Source organism: Canis aureus, chromosome 9 (assembly GCF_053574225.1).
Source record: "Canis aureus isolate CA01 chromosome 9, VMU_Caureus_v.1.0, whole genome shotgun sequence".
NCBI classification, from domain to species: domain Eukaryota; kingdom Metazoa; phylum Chordata; class Mammalia; order Carnivora; family Canidae; genus Canis; species Canis aureus.
The window spans coordinates 74154727-74176453 of NC_135619.1; the positions used below are offsets into that span (position 1 = coordinate 74154727).

General features: G+C 51.4%; 1 protein-coding gene across 4 annotated transcripts in view; it reads left to right on the forward strand.

Moving 5' to 3' along the window:
- Positions 1–18089, forward strand: part of TRAF3 (TNF receptor associated factor 3) — a 116981-nt gene extending 98892 nt beyond the window's left edge. For 3 of the 4 annotated variants that reach the window (XM_077910682.1, XM_077910680.1, XM_077910681.1), the window contains 5 exons: positions 251–325; positions 1991–2083; positions 6344–6484; positions 11645–11819; positions 12707–18089. In XM_077910682.1, coding sequence (XP_077766808.1) covers positions 251–325; positions 1991–2083; positions 6344–6484; positions 11645–11819; positions 12707–13278 — 1056 coding nt within the window. In that variant the 3' untranslated portion in view covers positions 13279–18089. The remainder of the gene's footprint in view (positions 1–250; positions 326–1990; positions 2084–6343; positions 6485–11644; positions 11820–12706) is intronic. The other variant, XM_077910683.1, reaches the window with a different exon arrangement.
- Positions 18090–21727: the final 3638 nt, after the last annotated feature.

Here is a 21727-nt window from a genome sequence, read left to right on the forward strand (position 1 = left end):
TAAAGAAACTGCAGGTTTAAGAAATGTTACAGTAACTGTATTTTTGTATATTGGCGTATATATGTGTATACACGTGACAGTAGTGTATATTTACTGCCTGTAAGTCTAGGAAGGAGATGGTATAAACACACCTGTAGCTGATAAGCCCCCTTCGTGACAGTACAAACCAGATGCTCTCTGTGCCCTTAATATGTTTGAACATTTTCATGCAGACGCTTGTGCCACAACTCACGTCTCTTTCCCGTTGCAGTTGAGTGCACACTTGTCAGAGTGTGTCAATGCCCCCAGCACCTGTAGTTTTAAGCGCTATGGCTGCGTTTTTCAGGTCAGTATCCAACATTTGTCCTTCCCAGTCACTGACATTCTGCCATGAGAGAAAGTTACTATCTTAACATCTTAACATGCAAGTTCTGGACTTGTAGTCTTTATCATGGAACCGAGTCACCATGTTGCATGGGTGGCAGAAGCCACATGCAGCAGATGTGGGTGCTCGCTCTCCATGCCAGGGGTGTTCTGAGACTTCAGGTGGACACCTGAGCTGAGGAGGAAGTCAGGAGGCCCGGGAATAGCTACATCTAAAACCAGCTAGAAAATGGGGCAAACAGGACTGACAGCTATGGGGGGTTTTCTAGAGAGATTGTTATGGAACATTAGCCGGGACCTGAATATAAGTGGGTGTCAAACCAGACGTAGTTGGAGCAGTGTGCGTGTCAGTGCACAGTTGTGAGGATGGCACTTGTGTGTCCGTAAACGCATTTCAGAGTATATATGCTATCCCTCCCAGGACAGCCGTGTGGAGAGGGTGTCTCCATCACCACCACACTTGTGCTGTGAGAAACCTGTTTCTGGGGGATTTTTGGTTCGTTTTTTTTTTTTTTTTTTTTTTTTTTTTTTTTTTTTTAACACGTCTGAGATTGCTAGTGAATTTGAACTGAGTTTCATTGAAACATATATCTCAATCTTAAAACTGCTGGAGGGCAGTATATATTACAATTAAAATATTTTATATTTAATTTTGTGTATTATCAGTACATTATTAGGAAATCAGTTCAGAGATACTGGCATCTCAGTATTTTCTTAGAAAGTAAATAGCCCTAAGAGTAAGAACGACAGTAGCTCTCCCATTGTCTCCGTCTCTTAATGAGATGGAGCACTCACCACTGTTATGTCGTATGTAGTATCATTCATTCTGTGTATGTATATATATATATGTTTATATATAGCAATACTTATATCAACATATATATATATGAATATTCTATGTACAGAGTATATGTTTTGGAGATCATTAAAATGCTTTCTGTGGCTTCTTAATTTTCTAATATCAGAACAAATTATATTTTCATGCCGATTATTTCCTTAAATATAGGAAGTACTATTTCATGTGCTTATTACTGACTCTAAAATGGTCTCCATCTTATGTACTCTGTAGATTGTTTATGTTTTGTATGTAACTTTCCAAGTATACTTAGAATAGTGAGGAGTAACACATTTTCTAACACAGTGTATTTCCTTAATAAGTTGATAATTCTAATAAATTATTTAGAATCCCACTTTGATTACATGTTTACTAGATTATTTGTAGCAGTGTCTAGCTGTAACTGCAGGTGTCTAAACATTTTCCATTTGTGTTTTTAATGAAAAAGGTTATATAGGAACCAAAGTGAGAGGTTGAAGATTCAATTTCTTGATTTTACAAATACAAAATGCAGATGAGAAGGAGCTTGGGAAGAAGCTTGAAGAGCGAAGAGCATGGACTTGAGGTTGCTGTATGCAGGATGTCTGCTCTTCTTGCCAGCCTCTCCCCACCTGCACTCAGTAGAGTAGGGGCCGCTGAGCATGGCCCTCCGAAGGCTTGGAGACCACCCACTAGCTTTAAGGAATAGGGCTCCCCTCTTCATGTTTATTGCTGGTTTTAGGTCATGTGTTAGTCTTACTATGCTCTGTAATGGAATGAGGTCAGCTTAATGCACTACATCTCTTCTCGCAGGGGACAAACCAGCAGATAAAGGCCCATGAGGCCAGCTCCGCAGTGCAGCACGTCAACTTACTGAAAGAGTGGAGTAACTCTCTGGAGAAAAAGGTACACCATGCTGCTTCCTGCTTTTGTTGGCTCTTAATAATTTCTTCAAATTATTTAAAGAAGAATATATTTTTTATAGTTACTAGTGGATTTGGATAAAAAAACAGTATCAAGAGAATGTCAAAAAAGTAAATTTCTTTTCACATGACCTTGAGCTTATAAATGAAGGTGTGTGTGTGTGTGTGTGTGTGTGTGTGTGTGTGTGTTTTGTTTGTTAATTACCAAGCAAGCATGCAGTGCCCTTTATGGTTACCTTAGCATTGACCTCAAATAGGCATTGTCAAACTTCCAAACCTCCCATTCTCTCCCCATCAGCTTCGTCTTTTTGTACATAAAGTTTTATTGGAATGCAGCCATGCTCATTCATTTCCCTTTTGTCCATGGCTGCTTTTGCAGAGTTTAGGAATTGAGACAGAAACTGTACAGACCTCACAGCCCAAAACATTTACTCTTTGGCTCTTTGCAGAAAAAAATCTGCCAATACCCAATCTAGAAGGTTACCAGTGTTAAATGCTTCACCATTCTTCGTCTTTTCTGAGAGACAGCTGGGAAAAGACTTTGCCCCACCAATAGTTTTATTATTGACTCTCTCACCTGACACTTTGTGGAAATTTGATGCGGGGAGCACTTGTTCTCCAGCTAGGCTCCTTCGCAGGTGCCTTCCTAATGTCATACTTCTTATCGTCTCATTCCGTGGTGTTCAACTGGGCCGGGCCTGGGCCCTCTGTTCATGAGGAAAGGACGAAAACCTCCAAGAATTGATAGGGAAGCAGTTGCTACAGGATCTCTCATTGTGGCTTCTATACAAAAGTAAAAACTTAACTCAATATTCAAGAAATATTTATGGAGAATTTGCCGTAGAGGGTACCAAGAAGAATTAGAGCAGCCGGTGGAATTGATGTTTATTTTCTAGAGATTTGAATACCTTGTTTCCAGTATTAAATCCAACCAATTTAAAATGTGAGTATATTTGAAAGAGTATAAAATTCTTAATCACAATGCTTTTATTAACTCTGACATAGTTTGTTAATACACATGTTTATGCTGAAGATGAGATGTGACACAGGGTTGGTTTGTCACATATACACACACAAGTGTGGTAGAAGAAGGGTCCTGTTTAACAGGGAAATGAGATTTGTGTTACAAGAGTCATTTGTGACTGAGTTGTCTTTTTTTCCCTTCTGAAGAATGTGTTCTGTTTCTGCTTTTAAAAAATTATAGACATAGGGCAGCCCCGGTGGCGCAGCAGTCTAGCGCCGCCTGCAGCCCAGGGCATGATCCTGGAGACCCTGGATAGAGTCCCACGTCAGGCTCCCTGTATGGAGCCCGCTTCTCCCTCTGCCTGTGTCTCTGCCTCTCTCTCTCTCTCTCTCTCTCTCTGTCTCTATGAATAAATAAATAAAATCTTTAAAAAAAATAAAAAATAAATAAAAATAAAAATTATAGACATAGATGTCAGGGCTCTCCTTGATACTCCGTTTCTCACTTACTTAAAAGTCCTTTCTTTTATTTATAATGCATTGGTTCTGTTCCAGCTGTACTAGTTAGCTAACAGTTTGTGGTTCTGAGGTGTGTAGCTGTCCAGTGAGACAATCGTAGAAAGTGCCATTGCCAAGTCTGCTCCCCGAGCTGAGACTCCATTAGTGCATAAAGAGGTATGGTCTTCTCCCAGCCCCACTTCCTCATGTTTGCTCCACTCCAAGCGAATGGTTTCTGTCTTTGGAAATGCTGGGACAGAGCCTCTGCGTGCACCATTGTTTGTGTTCACCGGAAAACACCTGTCTCTTCTTTGGGCCCAGAGGCAAAGACTAGACAAAGAATGGAGATACTTGTCTTTTCTTAAAATGGGAATTTATTTCTCATTACACAATTACTCAGTTGGAATATCTTAGGTTATTTTGTTCATGTGTAGTGGAAAATGGAATGTTTTTGCGTTGGTTCAAAAACTCTAATCCATCATGTCAAATTAAGGAAAAACTGTTTTGTAAGATGTGGACTTAAAAATACTCATCTTCTGTATGGGAAAAGTTTAAAGGGAAATATGGAGTGCCCCACCAAAATAGGCTGGAGTAAATGTTGTTCTCAGTGAGGAGGGCCTTAGGGAAGGACGAGAGGACTCCTGTTTCCTCTGCTATGGGGGTGTTCTGCTGTGCTTCTTGGAAACACACCTGCCAGGAAGATTTTCCCATGCATGTCATGTCTACCTGATAGGAGAAAGCAGGGCTCTGCAGGTGCCTGGGAGTTGGATTCTTTGATTAAAATAAGTATTTAAAAATTTAAAATAGGGAGGTCCCTAAATTAAGAAATTAAGAGTTTAATATGGTGACATGTTCATTAATGTGAGATGCTTCTGCTCACCCTCAGGTTGCTTGTTTTTTGCAGAAGAAAAATTGTCATGTTTTTTGGAGATATTACCGAGATTTTTTATCAAAAAGGTTGGCATGAGGACCTGGGTGGCTCAGTGATTGAGCATCTGCCTTTGGCTCAGGGTGTGATCCTGGGATTCCTGGATCGAGTCTTGCATCGGGCTCCCTGTGAGGGGCCTGCTACTTCCTCTGCCTATGTCTCTGCCTTTATCATGAATAAATAAATAAAATCTTTAAAATAAAAAGGTTGGCATGCATGCAGGCTATTTTTTGGGGTGTGAGAATAAAGAGTCTGGAAATTGTGACCACCTTGAGAAATGGGAATGAGTGAGATATGACTTTGGAAAAGGCAGACCTGCCTGTAGGATGTGCACATGGCCAGTCTGCATCAGTTGTAGAAGTCCAGGGTCATGAGGCAGCGTATTTTAGAGAGGAAAGTCTGTGCTGAGTAAAATCTGAGGAAAGCAAAGTGTTATTTTGCCCATGAGACATTGTAAGTTTTGTATTCCGTAGTAAATATGTGTTTGTCTAAAATAAAAGAGATTGATTGTATCCAAAGGACTGCTTAGTTGCCTGTCTTTAGACAGGTTATTTGCAGGGTCATCAGGAATCAGTGCTTTACCACACCCATGTCTTCCCTGGGGTACCCTGGGGCCATCACCTCAGTGTTCGCTGGTATTCGGAGCACAACTGAGCGGAGGTGTCACAGCGTCCATTGTGGAGCCTGCTGTCTTCCAGGGGCAACAGCCATGCACAAACACATCTGTCAGTAGAAGGGCCTTTCCAAGGGCCAGAGTGCCCCATGGAGAAGTCTTGTGAGAAGGCAACTTTGTCAGACTTGCCCTCAGACTCCTCATCTGGGGGTTCTTGGGAGCTAATTATTTTCCAGAAAGAAATCTTGAAAAGGCCAACCGTGAGCTTAGAACTGCTCCCCCAGCAGGCCCTTACCTGGGCTGATGTGGTGTTGCAGGTAGATATGTTGAATTTTATGGAAGGTCCTTTCTGGCGACGGGCCAGACACATGGACTCTGCAGCTCCACGTCTCTGTTGCAAGAGCCAGTTATTGGCCCAAAGGATTAACCAAAGACATACATAGCTTTTTTATTCTCACTGTGCTTTCCTCATTATGTTGGGAGAACTTTTCAAAGTATAGGATATGGCCCACTTGTGGAAGTAAAATAATTTAGTGGATTGCAACTACTATTTTTTTTTTTTTAAGTAAAATAGAATAAAAGAGAACGTATCCAGACCCATGGAAATGTTTAGGGCAAGGATGGTTTTGTGATTCCTGCTTCTTACACACAAGCACATGCACACATCTGTACAAACGGGATGTGAGATGTGCAGATGTGTTTCCTGGTCAAAGTTTGAAAGACAACTCTGGTAAAAAGTTGATTGGTTTTCAGCAAAAATTTTAGGAAGTGTGTCCCATTCATTCTGAAATTCAGTTAGCTGCTGTACTTTGCCTTACCTTATTTAATTACTGGGGAGATTCTGAGAAACACAGTGTATAGGATTTCCTATTAAGTTACTAGGACTTCTGGGGCATCTGGGTGGCTCAGTGGTTGAGCATCTGCCTTCGGCTCAGGGTTGTGATCCCAGGGTCCTGGGATCGAGTACCGCATCGGGCTCCCTACGAAGAGCCTGCTTCTCCCTCTGCCTATGTCTCTGCCTCTCTCTGTGTCTCTCATGAATAAATAAATAAAATCTTAAAAAAAAAAAAAGAGTTACCAGAACTTCCATTTCCTGTATAAAGGGATTTTTTTCCCTGGAACTCCTTCCAGTGAACTAGTAGAAGGCCTATATTGTGAAAATTTAGGTACTATCATTATATAATTGTTACTAACTAATAAAACCACTTTTTATTTGCTTAATTGAAGAATTTATTTTCCAGGTTTCCTTGCTACAGAATGAAAGCGTAGAAAAAAACAAGAGCATACAAAGTTTGCACAATCAGATATGTAGCTTTGAAATTGAAATTGAGAGACAAAAGGAAATGCTTCGAAATAATGAATCCAAAATACTTCATTTGCAGGTAAGAAGTTTAAGACTATGGCTGGATCAAAGGGTCGAGGAGCATGTCTGTGTTCTCCTTTTGGGTATTCTCAGTGAGCTGTTTGAGCAAAAACCATGACTTTTGTCAAACAAAGGACTTATTTCTCTTGCTTAATTGGAAACTTGAGAAAGACCTGGGCTGCTGTGTCTTGTCCGCCTTTCCTTGGAGAGCAAGTACCATTGCCTCTCTGATGTGCCTTTGATTCACTGTGGGTGAAGTAAGATTTACAGCCCGTGTTTTAAAAAATTAGCTGTTTTTTATTATTATTTAAGATTTCATATTGTTCAAGAGTAGTTATGTGTAAAGTTTCACTTCCTAAAGTGAAGTGAAGCCAATCTATTTTGTTCTGAATTTCCTAGTGACACACAGGCCCTGCTTTATCTCACCATAGTACATCTCCAGATGTACCTCAAAACAAACATGTAAGCCTTTGTTATTCTGAAAAGAAAGTGATTGTGTAAGGGGCTTGATTAAAATGTGGTTCCTCATTTCTGTTATCAACACAGGTACTTAATAGTATATTATTCTTGTAGGTATCATATGCACATCAGCTTACTCGTAGTGTGTGCCTGTTATACTAATTCCCACGTGTATCACGCACCCATGGAAGCATCACTGAAGTTTCCAAAATGGCTTTTCAGGGCTTTTACTTAGATGTGTTTCCTTAAATTATCTGGAAGATTTAAAAAAAAAAAAAAAGTCCAGTAGCTCAGAGTCACGGTGTCTTTGAGAATGCCTTTCCTCCCTTTTAACATCAGAGATTAGTCATATTGGCTTGAATTGCATAGAGATTTATTAAATTAATTTCATTTGTGTTAAAACTTTGAGGTTGTCCAGTGACGAGGAAAAACACAATGAAATAACAGATTGTGTTAGAAAAGGTACAAGTCTTTGGTATTGAATCAGGCCAAAAAAAAGTACATCACATAAAACGCCAGCAAGCCTCCTGCTGGAAGTTCCTGGCGTTCTGCAGAGACCCATGGGAATGCTGTTCAGGATGTCCAGAGGCTGCACCCACATGGCACCGCTCAGGGCCAAGCTACTAACAACAGAGCTGCTGTCCTGGGGCGCTGAGAGGTGGGTAGAAAGGATGCAGAAATCAAAGCTATGCTAGAAAACCAGCTGTTAAAAATATCAACAACAGAAGAAAAATTAGGATATCTGTAATGAGGTCACTGGGGCACTTGTCTGAAACCTCTGATGTCATTACATGCATCTTCTCCACTTCCCCCTCTCCCAGGGTGAGAAGTTTTAATTTAATTTACTTTTTAGTAGAGTTTAATCATTCTATCATGTGTGATTTATATTTTAACACTTTCATGATTGAATAAACCGCTGAGATCTAAGTCAGAAAGACAGGGGGAGACCCTGTTGCTGGAGCCCAGAGCAATGGAGGCTGAGTACAGTTGGTGCCCCTGCCTGGTCATAAGTAGGAGGGCGGTGACTTCGCTGCTGCCCTTCTCCATGGAGAGAAAAGCATGAAGGAAAACAGACCATGTTGAAAGAGAGATACTCAGATCACACTGGACGTGCAATGCCCGATCTCATTAAGTCCCCCACAGCAGCTTCTGTAGACTGACTCCATCTGGGTGACATTGTCACATGACAGGTGGCAGCTTACCGGTGCTTCACTAGGGGGCTGGCAGCGTGTGGCTAGCCTGACAGACAGAGCCTGGGCTGTCCGTCTTCAGGAAATGTGGGTGGAAGACCTCCGTGGCTGGACCCCTGGGGGCATTGGCTGTCTGTGAAGCACGCTCTGCCTGAGGGCACTTCTCTCCAGTTCCTCTAGAGCCTTCTCCACGTCTCCACCCTGCACCTGGCTCATGTACACCTCTCATTATTCCTCCTTCATCCCAAACCCTTCCTGTTGCCTTCTCCTCCCCCTTCCCTCCTCAATGCTCTCTCAGCCCCATACCTCAGACCACCACGGTGATGACAGACATGGTACCCTCTGTGTCATCTCCTTCCTTGTCTGCTTGTCCAGTAGATCCTAAAATCCCAGAGATGATGGGAGCACATACAGAGTGCAGAGTTCCTGAGGGCCCCAGATGTACATGGTAGATAGGGATGCAATCGGAGTTGGCTAAAGGCAGTGGAATTTAAGAATGTATTTGCTTTCACTGGCCCAGGAAGGGCAGTTTCTTAATATTTTACTTTTTATTTTTTTTTTTTAATTTTTATTTATTTACTTATGATAGTCACAGAGAGAGAGAGAGAGGCAGAGACACAGGCAGAGGGAGAAGCAGGCTCCATGCACCGGGAGCCCGACATGGGATTCGATCCCGGGTCTCCAGGATCGCGCCCTGGGCCAAAGGCAGGCGCCAAACTGCTGCGCCACCCAGGGATCCCAATATTTTACTTTTTAAAGAACCTGTTTTTCTTACTGAAAACAAACCACCTAGATGTCAGCTTAATCCCTGTGTCCCTGATGCCATGTGGCCTGCTGCACGCCCCCCCACCCCCCGCCCCTGGCCCGTGCCCCTGCGTGTCACCTGCAGGACTCATTTGCCCAGGGTTCTCTACAGGTCCCAGTGACCCAAACGGTGCAAATGACAGAGTAACGGTGGTTTAAGTCCCCAAGCGCACAGTGTGGGACACTGATGAATTGAGGTTCTAGCAGCAAATCTTTTGATTGGGATTTATTTCCATAGCCTGCAATCTATACCGTCTCTCCACTCCAGGATTCTTTTTCTCATGCAATCCTACACCTGCATTTAAGATTTATTTTTATAGGGATCCCTGGGTGGCGCAGTGGTTTGGCGCCTGCCTTTGGCCCAGGGTGCGATCCTGGAGACCTGGGATCGAATCCCACGTTGGGCTCCCGGTGCATGGAGCCTGCTTCTCCCTCTGCCTGTGTCTCAGCCTCTCTCTCTCTCTCTGTGTGACTATCATAAAATAAAAATTAAAAAAAAAAGATTTATTTTTATAGAAGTAGGACAGCAGCTGAGTGTAGACCACTCTTTAGGAATGAGATCATGTTTGCTGCCTTCTACAGAGAAAGTTTGATTGAGATCAGGGTCCTGCCTTGACTCTCTACCATTGATGCAAAGGAGAGGTCTGTTTACCACATTCTTCCTTGCCGTGTGGGGAGCTCCTTCTAGAGCCTTGTCTGTGTCCACACTTGTGTACATGTGTTCCCTCCTGCCCCCGCCACCACGTGCTGACTCTGTCACTGAGCTGGAGCCCAGGGCCCTCCTGCAGCCCTCCTCGCACACCCACAGCCCTGCTCCTGAGATCGCCACGTGCCTTCATGCCCACTGCCCCATGCACATCCCGTCTTGCGGAGGAGGCACCTCTGCATCACCCCCTCTAATCTCAGGGGCGTGAAGCTTAGAGGTGATGCCCTGCTTGTCCCAGGCCACCGTGCAGTTCATGTTCACTCGATGTCCACCAGGCTACAGAATGGCATCTCTGAAAGCCACCACCGATGACATAGGTTTTCATTAACTTGCCTTTTAAACTCCCAAGTGTCCGTGTTGGCTCACCTTGTTGTCGTAGTGGGTAGAGTACCTGGTGAGAGCTGCAGATGCTCATCAGAAATAGAGTATGGGTCTGGGGGTTCGGGGAGGTCAGTAGGCCCCAGAACACAGACTGTGTGAGCTAATCCAGTATGTCTCCAAACACATGGATCGAAATAAAGTGACATCAGTGTGGGAAGAGGTGTTCTCTACAGAAATCATTTTTGCTTTTTCAGTGTTAGCTAATACCAGGTTTTCTTGGAAAGAAGAGGAAGGATAACACTGTACTTCTACCCAAAAAAAGTAACCCAGACCTACCATGTTTGTTCCTTGGTGGTTATTAACAGCCAGCAAGGGTGCTGAAACTAAATGTTTAAAAATAGGCTTCCGAAAGGAGAAGTGAACTCAGTAGGCCCCGGGGCTCTCCCCTGTGTGGCCTGCTGCTTAAATGCGGCCCAGTCCCTCACAGCTTCACTGGGGCCCAAACCCTGCCGCCTTTGTGAGCTTTACTTCACAAAATGCAAATCCTTTTTAGAAGTGAAAACGCAGGGGCGCCTGGGTGGCTCAGTCGGTTAAGTGTCTGCCTTTGGCTCAGGTGATGATCCCAGGGCCCTGGGATCCAGCCCAGCATCGGGCTCCCTGCTCAGTGGAGAATCTGCTTCTCCTTCTCCTTCTGACCCTCCCCCACCAAGTAAATGAATAAAATCTTTAAAAAGAAATGAAAATCCTTTAGGTCCCAGCTTCATCCAACAGTTGGATGTGCCAGTCCTTAAAAGCAGGCTGGCCGGGCAGCCCCGGTGGCGCAGTGGTTTAGCGCTGCCTGCAGCCCAGGGCGTGATCCTGGAGACCCTGGATCGAATCCCACGTCGGGCTCCCTGCATGGAGCTTGCTTCTCCCTCTGCCTGTGTCTCTGCCTCTCTCTCTCTCTGTGTCTCTATGAATAAATAAAATAAAAAATCTTTAAAACAAAAAACAGGCCGGCCACCGTAGTTAGAGCGTGAATCTCATCCCTCTGCTTATTGTTGTCAATGGTCTTTGTGTTTCAGCAAAAAAAGAAAAAAAAGAAAAGGCTTTTTGAATTATTTAAATTAAGATAGCATGAAATTCAGCCTCACCGTCAACAGTCATGTCTTTATGTTTCTGTGCCCAGTGTGCATGGGAGAAGCAAGCCCCACTCCTAGGCATTGGCCTCTCCATTTCAGCCAGGGTCTGCAGACCCGCCATCAAGGCTCTTCCTGCTGCCAGCCCTGTGCGGATGCCAGGTCTCTCTCGAGCAGGTGGCAGGGTGGTGGCTGCAGCCACAGGGATAGGGTGGCCTCTCCAGCCCTGGGCCAGGCAGCCTTGTGGGAGACCCACATTGTCTGGCCACTATAGATGACTTGGCCCTTTAGGAAATGGAGACCTGACGACAGCAGCTGGGTGTGGCTCCAGTGTCCTGAACCTGAGACTGTAGGACAGAGCAGTGAGGGCCCCATGCCCTGCAGCTGGCGGGTGAGGCCTCTCTGTGCCTTGGTCCCCTCCTCTGGGGTAGGACCCTGTGGCACCTGTGAGATGCCTGTGTGAGAGTTGGCGTGGGGCCGGCTCTGGACTGGCTGCTCTTCCTAACTAGCCGGTGTCTCTTCTCTAGAACTTCAGAGAGTTCTAACTGTGCTTTGCCTTTCTGATGCCTTTGATCTGGAAGCGAGTAATAGACAGCCAAGCAGAGAAACTGAAAGAGCTGGACAAAGAGATCCGCCCCTTCCGGCAGAACTGGGAAGAAGCAGACAGCATGAAGAGCAGCGTGGAGTCCCTCCAGAACCGAGTGACCGAGCTGGAGAGCGTGGACAAGAGTGCAGGGCAGGCGGCTCGGAACACAGGTGGGGGCTGTAGGGGCAGTGTGGGGAGGCCTAGGAGGGGCCTGGGGTGGGCCGCGTGTGTCCTGGTCTCTACCTGGGAGCCTGGCGGCCCGGCCACTGTGGCTTGAGCTGGTGGGTGGGTGGTACATTAGGCACACACTACCTTTGAGCAGTAATTTCCAGTGAGACGTCATTCGTGCAGAGGTGTGATGACTTTCCAGCCGGAGTTGCCTTTGTGAGAGAAACGTTTCCCACCTAGAACACACACCCTGCACGTGACACCAGCGTGGTAGGGAGGAGACCAGGTGGCACGGTGGACACCAGGCAGGGGCAGGGCTTGCTGGCTGGGGGGCTCTCGGCCGTGCTGGTTAAGGCCCAGGGGACAGATGACCCTGCAGTTTGCTCAGCCAACGTGTTCCTGATACCTAGAAGCTGCTTTGGGGACTGAGTGAATATTCTGAATGTTTGCATGACGAGGATTAATGGTGCAGAGGTACTCAGGTGATGGCAGTGCCCTCCCTCCCAAACGTTGGGTTAAGTGGAGGACAGGAATGACGTGGGCAGAAGCCACACAGGACACAGGTGACTCCAAGCATCCGGCTGGAAGGCAGGGGGATGTAAGAGGGCGGCCTTTCCCTGCCCCCGTGACGGTGCCCTGGGGGGACCTGCACCGATGTGCCCTGAGGCCCATGGGCCCTGTGTCCCTCAGGGTTGACTCAGCAGGCTGTGGCCGCGGGTGGGGGGCAGCGCAGCCGGGATCAGAGGCCTACATTTCAGGACACATCCAGGTGCTTGTCCTCCACCCAAAAGCCAGTTCCGTTTAGTGCCAGTGCTGGCGGGAACGGGCTCCTCCAGCCTTCCTGACACTTACGGGCCCTCCACCGTCTGTCTCTCCTCACCCATGGCAGGCTTGCTGGAGTCCCAGCTGAGCCGGCATGACCAGATGCTGAGCGTCCATGACATCCGCCTGGCCGACATGGACCTGCGCTTCCAGGTCCTGGAGACCGCCAGCTACAACGGCGTGCTGATTTGGAAGATCCGAGATTACAAGCGGCGGAAGCAGGAAGCCGTCATGGGGAAGACCCTGTCTCTTTACAGCCAGCCTTTCTACACGGGCTATTTTGGCTATAAGATGTGTGCCAGGGTCTACCTGAACGGGGACGGCATGGGGAAGGGGACGCACTTGTCGCTGTTTTTTGTCATTATGCGTGGAGAGTATGATGCTCTGCTTCCTTGGCCATTCAAGCAGAAAGTGACGCTCATGCTCATGGATCAGGGGTCCTCTCGGCGTCACCTGGGAGATGCGTTCAAGCCGGACCCCAACAGCAGCAGCTTCAAGAAGCCCACCGGGGAGATGAATATTGCCTCTGGCTGCCCAGTGTTCGTGGCTCAAACTGTGCTAGAAAACGGGACATATATTAAAGATGATACCATTTTTATTAAAGTCATAGTGGATACTTCGGATCTGCCCGACCCCTGACCGGTCACTGGGGAGGTGGATTGAGCAGAAGGCATCTCCTCTGGGGGGTTTGAACCGGCTGTCTCCACCGAGGTCCTCGCGCTCAGAAAAGGACCTTGTGGAACGGAGGAAGCAGCAGAAGGTGGCCGCGGGCCGGCGGGAGGAGCCACGCGTGAGGACACACCTGACATGTTTTCTAATAGACTAGCAACACTCCACTCTGAAGAATTATTTATCCTTTGACGTGATAAATACTGCTGTCAGAGAAGGTTTTCATTTTCATTTTTAAAGATCTAGTTAATTAAGGTGGAAAACATATATGCTAAACAAAAGAACCATGATTTTTCTTCCTTAAACTTGAACACCAAAAAAAGAAAACACACACACACACACGCACACACACGCACACCTGGGGATAGCTGGACATGTCAGCATGTTAAGTAAAAGAAGAATTTATGAAATAATAATGCAATTCTGATATATTCTAAAATTCAAGAGTGCAATCTTGTTTCAAATATAGTATATTGTCTATTTTTAAGGCCTCATCTGGTCTCTGTTTTAATAATTTGTTTGTCAGAAGACCCTGAAGTACACCTAGGTCTTTTTTGAAAGTCTAAATTCAGAATCATTTTTTAATTTAAAGTTCTGAGATAATTGTTATTGCAAACATTTTATTTTAAAACGTTGATAGACTGATATTTCTTGGAAGAAAATGTAAAATATCAAACACTGGTTATCACTTGTGATAGGAAAGAAAATATTCAATCTGCTGTTATTTCTCGTTAGAAATGTAAACCTTCGATATCTGTCGTAGTTAATGACACTACTTCAAAATTATTATGAAAGGGAAACTGCTCATGGATGCTGTGCATCATTTTCAGATTTATAATTGTTTTCACCCTAAAATAGGGCATTCGTTGAACTTTGGAGTTCTAAACAAAATCCTGTAGGCTCTTACAATTCTGCCCCATGTGTTCAGACACGCTCTCTATTGCTGACAACTCTGACCTTCAGTGTCCAGTGCCCGGGGGTGGGCAGGTGGCTCGTGCTGGAGGAGGCCACAGCAGGTGTGTTTCTTCATTCTGTCACATTGCTGCATTTTGTTCACGATCTCCAAAGGCAACATCTTTGCGTAGAGGTGGTGGCATACTGTACATGTGCCTTAGATGTGACATGCTGCTTCTCGACCCTGGCTTTGTGTTCACCGTAACTCTCGGAGGTGATAGTTTAACCCGACTTTTCTCTTGACCACTAGATCTCTGCCTCTTCCCGGGCCCCCAGACAGCCCCGTTCTGCTGGGGAAGCCAGGCCCATCTTCAGCTTCTAGAGCCTCCACTGCTCAATTATCACAGATTCCAAATCTCTGGGCCCCAAATGTGTGCCGCCCAGTCCCAGCACGGGCGTGGTCCCCCCCCCCAGGGCAGGACCTTTCTGTGTCCCCACCCGGGTCGTGGGAGTCCACCCCCCCACGAAGCAGAACCCTCTGAGCATTCCAGAGACCGCCGCTCTTGGGGGCTGCCCAGGCTCACCGACGGGGTCCTGGAACCACCCTTCTCTCGGGAAGGGTGGTCTCGGGACCGTCGCAGCCTGCGCCTGCCCAGACGGCACTTTCTCAACTCACTGTTTACCTTCTCTCAATGGTCCAACTGTGATTAGAAGCCGGAGCCCTGCCTCTCTGTGCCCCTCTGCTATGCACCACGCTTCATGGGTGCTCTTACCACTGATGGGTGCTACACGTGACGGGTGCTTCTTAGGCAAAACCAATGTGTGTGAACCACCGCATCTGTGCCGCTCATCCAAAAGACGCGCCCACGATTGGCCAGCTGGGCCGCGCACCTCAGACTGCCTGCCTCTGGGCTCCCTCGTGGTCACGCGGGGACGGTTGGGCTGGTGCCCGGTGGCCCGCCGTGTCTCTGGTGCTGCCATCTGCCCTGGGCGTGCCTCTGCCCCAGTGCCTGCTGGAAGTGCCCTCCTAGCCCACGCTGTCCCCTTCCAGAAGTGACCTGCCACGCCCTTTAGCAGTTCGATGCTCCTTCTATTCATCTTTATTTTCTCCACCCTAACCTCCCCCCCCCCCCATTGCTTTTGGGCAAGTCTGTGATCTCTGTCCTGTCGGTAAGGAGTCATGTGTCCCTGTTCCTAGAGGAAGGACTTCCTGCAGGTGCTGTGGGACCACTGTTCCCTGGAAGGTGTCCCCGACCTCCTCCAGACCTTGCCCTGGTTCTACCCTGGACACACCCAGGGGAGAGAGGACGCTTGGCAGTCCCTGCCTGGCCTCTGGTGGCTTTCCTGAGGCCTGGGGTTACCGGCAGGGACATGCCTGCAGCTTCCTCCCCCTTCACTAGAAGTATGGACAATATTAACAAATTTGAGATAAGTAACATCTCGGTCTGATAAAAAAAAAAACAAAAACAAAAACAATACTTTGCCTCTTCTGGTTGAAATTCTTCTGGAGGTGGGCCACCTGGAGGCACTTCTGGAAGCATCTGTCCCTTGGTGGGGGGACTTTCCCAGCAGCCCCTCCCAGACCCGCTCCTGGCGGGAGACGACAGGCCCTTTTGGCCTCCTTCCCCAGGAGCCCGTAGGACATGGCATCAGGAGCTGGCACTGTCCCCGGGGATGAGCACGTGCCCAGCGGAGGCTTCATCCGTGGCTTGAAGATAGTTGGTGAGAACGCGGGGGTCATAGGCCTTTCGGCCGCTCTTTGGTACACATCTTCCCTCTTGTGCGCTTGGGACTTTCTGGAAAGTGGCCTCCTGAAGGACCTGAGGGGGTGGCGCTGCGCGAGGGACGCACCTGCCGCTGCTTCCGTCCTGGCTCCTTGGTGCCCTGGTTTGGTGCTCGCCGCCTGGGGCCGGCCTCCTGGCTTCACAGGGTCCCTGCCGCAGATGCACGTGTCACACACACTGTGTGGTGGGTGCACTTTTCCTGTTTCCTAAAAGTGACAAAATTCCCCACGGGACAGAAGTGTCCCAGATGCTCTAGGGAAACCGACACCGAGTCTTGAGCGTGAACGAAGCTTCCGCCCGCCCTGGACGTGGGGCCGCTCTCTGTCCCCGGGCCGCGTGGGGAAGTCGGGGTTTCCAGCTCCCCGGGCCGTAGGCGGCGCGGAGGAGACCGCAGGAGCTCGTGAGCTTGTCCTAAGTCCTGTCCCAGCAGGAGGCGGCCCTGCCTCGAGCCATCGCCGTGCGGACGAGGCGGCACCAGGGGCCACCGCGCGGCGCGTCCCCGGAGCAGCATCTGCGGGCGGCAGGTCAGCCCGGGAGGCTCGGCCAACACGCTCGTCCCTTCCCGCGAGGCTGCTCCTGGGCCTGGGTCCCCGAGGGCCACGAAGCCCGGGGAGGCCGGTCCTCCCGGTGGCCGCCTCCGCGGGCCCGGGTCCGGGGCCTCCCGGGCCTCCCCTGCGTCCCGGCCGCCTTGCTGAGGCGGGGCCCCCGGCCCCAGGCCCGGCCACCGACGCCTGCGCTGTCCTCGGCGGGCGGGTCCTGTCCCGAGGGCCGCAGCCGGCGGAGGGGGGGCCGTGGGGCTCTTGTCCTCGGGGCGGGGGACAGGGTGGCGGCCCGGTCCCACAGCTCCCCCCGGGCGCACAGCTCCCTGCTCCGCCCCGAGGGCCGCCCGCCCTGTCGCCGGCCTGTCCGGCCTGTCCCCCAGCCTGCGGGGTGGCTCGTGCCCGGGCCCCGGCCCTGGGCGGTCAGCAGAGCTGTGACACACGGGTCCCCTGCCACGGTCCGGACCTTCCTCAGACTGCGGAGGAGAGTCGGGGGGCCCCAGGCCGGGGAGCGCTTGAGAGGTGAACGACGGGTCTGTCACCCAAATCCGCTTCTCCGCCCAAGACCATGGTCCTGTCTTCAGTTTGCAAATCTCGACAGTTTTATTTTCTCCAAAGTAGAATAAATACGTCCACTGGGGTCTAAGCCAGGTGAGGGCCGGGGGTGGCCCCCGAGTCCGAGGTGACCTGCCTGCCTGGGGGGGCGCCGGCTGTCACCAGGGAGCCCGGGCAGCGGGGAGGGAGCCCAGTCCCAGGGCCCTGGTGGCGCCGAGCAGTGCTTGCCTTTCATTTCTCCTGCTGCTGCTGTATCTCGAGTCCCTTGCGAACTCTTGCGTTGAAAAAGAGGTTCAAGTCCAGGATGGCTGTACCACTCCTGCAATTAGTGGTGATTGGTTTTTATAACTCAGTCCCCTAGTAGACAAGTAAGATAACCTTCAACAGCAAACTAAATGAGTTAATTGGTAAACACAAAAGCCGGCATTATTTCCAAGGATTTCTACAAGAATTACCTATAGAATAACATCTGTGATCAAGGAAGTGTGTGAATCCATGTAGACAATTGTGTCAGGTTTTTAGAATCGCATTCTTTCTCTGATGGCACACCTCTTCGTTCAGTTCTATTACCCAAAAACAAAGACCAAAGAAGGCCAATCTCTCATTTGACTCTGTATTTTTAATCTGTTTTAAAAATTGCCGTCTGTAGTAACCGCTGGCTGTGAGGACCCATCTTGACACTCCAAGTGATTGTGACCAGTGATTCACGTCCTGTGTTTTTCTGCTCTTCTAAGACAAAAAAAAAAAAGACAGTATAAGTTATTGCTCAGCAATAATCATGTTGTTAATGTGAGTTAACAACATGTCTGATTTTCTGATAGCATTATTATGTTTTATATTTTCGTTTATTGTATATCGTGTGTGGTTTTATTTGGTATTTATTTGTGTTTTGAGGTCTTGCGATGTTTTTGTGTTTCTGATGCTAATAACTAAAGTTTGTAAGAGTGTAGAATGCAAAACTTTGAAATGCTAAACTGTCTGATTAGAGGAAAATAAATCTGACTAAGGAGTCTGGGCTTCTTTTTCCGCCGTCTGTCTCTCGCAGGCGCGGGGAGCGGCCTGGGCCTGGGGCCTGGAGCCTTCCACCCCCCGGGGCCTCCCAGCCTCTTCTCTCCCGAGTGGCCACGTGGCCCCACGCTCAAAAGGGCCCACACGTGGTCTTAAAACTAATAGGGGGTCCCGCGAGCCCGGTGTGCCGGAGACCGTGCCCCCTCTGGAGCCAATCCTGCCTCCCCTGCAGGCGGGGCTCTGACCTCGGTGACCTCTGCGCGCCCAGCAGCCCTGCCCTCAAGCCTGCGGCTCGGTGCAAAGCAGGCCTGGTGCCCACCCAGCTCCCCACCCCCCCGCGTGGGGGCTCCGGCCTCCCAGCCTCAGGTCCTCACCTGTCAAACGGCAAACAGCATCTGCCTCCCTTCTGAAAGGCGATTATTAAAAAGCTGTACCAGGGCGCCTGGGTGGCTCGGTCGGTGGAGCTGTCGACTCTTGATTTTGGCCCAGGTCGTGATCTCGGGGTCCTGGGGTCAGCGGGGAGGCGGCTTGAGATCCTGTCCTCCTCCCTCTGCCACTCCTCCCACTTGTGCTCTGAGAGAGACTCTCAAGCAGACTCCACACTCAGCACGGAGCCCGATGCGGGGCTCGATCTCATGACCCTGAGATCACGACCTGAACTGAAAACCAAGAGCGGGACACTTACCTGACTGCCACCCAGGCACCCCTAAATAAATAAACTTTTTAAAAAATATTTTATTTATGAGAGACACAGAGAGAGAAGCAGGCTCCATGCAGGGAGCCCCACGTGGACTTGATCTTGGGTCTCCAGGACCACATCCCGGGCTGAAGGCAGGTGCTAAACCACTGGGCCACTCGGGCGTCCCAAATAAACCTTTTTAAAAGAGTGTACCAGTGCTGACCAGCAGGGGCTTGGGGCTCCAGGCCACCAGGTGTTTACATTCATCTCTGTCATCTCTGTCCCAGCTGTGGGGCTCTAACTCACAACCCTGAGATCTCCAGTCGCAGGCTCTCCGGACTGAGCCAGCCAGGCGCCCCCAGGAACCAGTTCTCAGCAGCTGCTCAGGGGTGTTGGGGCGTTGGGGGCAGAGGGCCAGGATGACCCCTCCCAGCTCAGCGTTTCTCCAGGTGGTTATATGGACCAGGCCCAGGGGCAGGAGGCCCTTGAGAGCACCCCTGAATTCCAGTCCTGGTGCAAAGACCCTAGGAACTCCCAGCCCCTCCCCTACTGTCCTGCTCCTCCAGGTGTCCCCACTGCAGCCCCACTGGGCCACCAGAGCGCCGTGGGCAGCAGGAAGGGCTGGAGCCCAGGGTCTCGGGGCCCACCCCCGGGTCCTGCCCAGGCCCTCAGGACACTGCTCCTGCCGACCTACGCTGCGGGCCCACCAGAGTCCTCCCGACCCCACACCCTCAGCCCTGCAGGGAGGGCACAGTGGGGCGCCCGGGGCACCCAGACCAGGGCAGGGCCCGGGCGCCCACCGCCCTGCAGCCGGGGATGCTGTGCCACTCGGCAGGTGACCCGCCGCCGCCGAGGCCGGAGCCCCCGAGGACGGCCGGGAGCACCGAGAGCTGGGGGTTCCAGCTCCTTCGGAGGGGGCCCTCAGCCGGGATTCCCTTTCCTTTGGGCCTCTTTGGAGTTTATGGGAGTTTTACGGAGGGGAGCCGCGCGGCCAACCCCAGGGGCAGGGCGCACCCTGCTGGCGGCGCCGGGAACCGCAGGCGCGAGCGGCCGAGAAGCGGGTCTCGGAGCCCCACGGGCCAAAGCTGGGAGCCCGCCCTGCGCCCCGCCGCCGCCCGTGACGGTTCCCGGCGCCCGGCCCTGCCCCCGCCTGCAGGGCCCCCCGGGCTCCTCCGCGCACAGCTGCGCCCCGAGCTCTGGGGGCGGCCGGCCTCCCCCCTGCAGGAAGGGCCTGCCCCGGGGCCCACAGGCCCCTGCCTTGCTCCCCCGGGGCCCCCGACTCGGGGTTGGCCTCCGAGCAAGGCAGGACTCCGAGCCCCCGCAGCTCCTCCCCTCCTGCGGGCCGGGGCGCGGGGTGCGGGCGCGGGGAGGCCCCGGGACAAGCACTCTCGGGGCAGCGAGGAGACCCCCAGCCAGCGGTGGCCCCCGGGCTGGCAGGATGGGCCTGCTGGCCCCCCCGGCTGGGGTGGGGGGGGCACCCCGCCTCCTGCGCCCTCCAGGGCTCCGCTCAGAGCCAGGCCGCGTGCGCATCACCCTTGGCCCAGGGAGGCCGAGCTCCAGCCCTGCTGCGCGGGGGACACAGGCCAGGAGACACCTGCAGATGGGGTCGCAGGCCAGGAGGTCTGCAGGAGCGCGGCCGGTGCCGTGGGGACTGCCAGCCATGTCCTCCCTCCCCACTATTGTTGGGGCGGCCCCTGGCTCCAGGCAGCAGCTAGGGGAGCTGGAGAAGGCGTCGTGGGCCCCAGGGGCACATGGGGGGGTGCTGACAGCGAGGGCGCCCAGCACGGCCTCTCTGGGGAGGTGACTTCATGCACAGACACTCCCACGGCCTCCACCTCACCCCTCCTTCCCCTGTGCGGGAACAGAGCCTGGAGCCTCAGCACCTCAGAGGGACACTAAAGCCCTGAGAGGCACAGGAGACTGCCTGAGGTCACAGGGACAAAGGTCGGGGAGAAGGAGCTGGGGAACTGCTCTTGAGGCTGGATCCATTCCCATTCAGTGGCAGGGAAGGGGGAGGGAGGATGGGGGGTGATGCCCATGGCTGTGCAAATCCCAGTGGGGACCCCGCAGCACAGCGGGCAGGTCTGCCCCCCGTCCCAGGGCGGCAGGACTGTCACTCAAGCCCTCACACCAAGCGGAGGGCCGAGGTCCCAGTCGGAGCACAGCACCCCTGCGCATGTGATCTGTGCAGAGTTGGAAACAGAAAGGAAGCCTAGTCAGGCGTGGGGTCCGGGTCCCCCCAGACCATCGTTCCCGGCCCCTGGAGAAGGTTGTGCACAGAGGGACGCCCACACAGCGAGGGCAGCCAAGGAGGAGTGAGACAGGCACACAGGAGTCCAAGAGCTTGGCTGGCGCCTGGATCCAACCTCGCCTGAAGCAGCTGTGTCGTGGAAGAAACTCACTGTGGGACTCTGCGTTTCTCCTACCTCCAGTGGAGTCCTGGCCACTTCCAAAATGCGTGCCCACGTGAGTACCTGGGCTCCCCGGGCTCTGTGTGTGCAGCCTGGGGCCTTCTGGGAACACAGGGCACCTGTCTGCGGTCTAGCCGTGCCCTGCACCATGTCTGTGCTCCCGGTGTCCCAGGGGCTCTCGGCAGCTGTGGGCCAGGGCCAGGGCCTGTCTCCTGCCTCAGCCTAGGCTCCAGCCGGGTCCCCCTCGGATAGCTGGACACGTGGGGGCCGCGTCCGGCCGCTGCTCAGGACTACCCCCTTCGGGGTGGGGGGACGGATGCCGATAGCAGCCCCCTCTCCTCCTGTTGTGCCCCCTTCGTTCTACCCTCCACGCTGCGGCTGCAGCTCTGACTCCTCCTGTGTGTCCGCTATAAGGCCACCTCCTCCAGGAAGATTTCTCGGACTGCCCTCTTCAGACAGTACAGTCCCCCCGGGAGCCGCCTGCCAGGTAGGGGCGCAGTGGCCAGAAAGGCGTCTCCCCGAGGCCCGACCCCCACCCTCCAGAGCCTC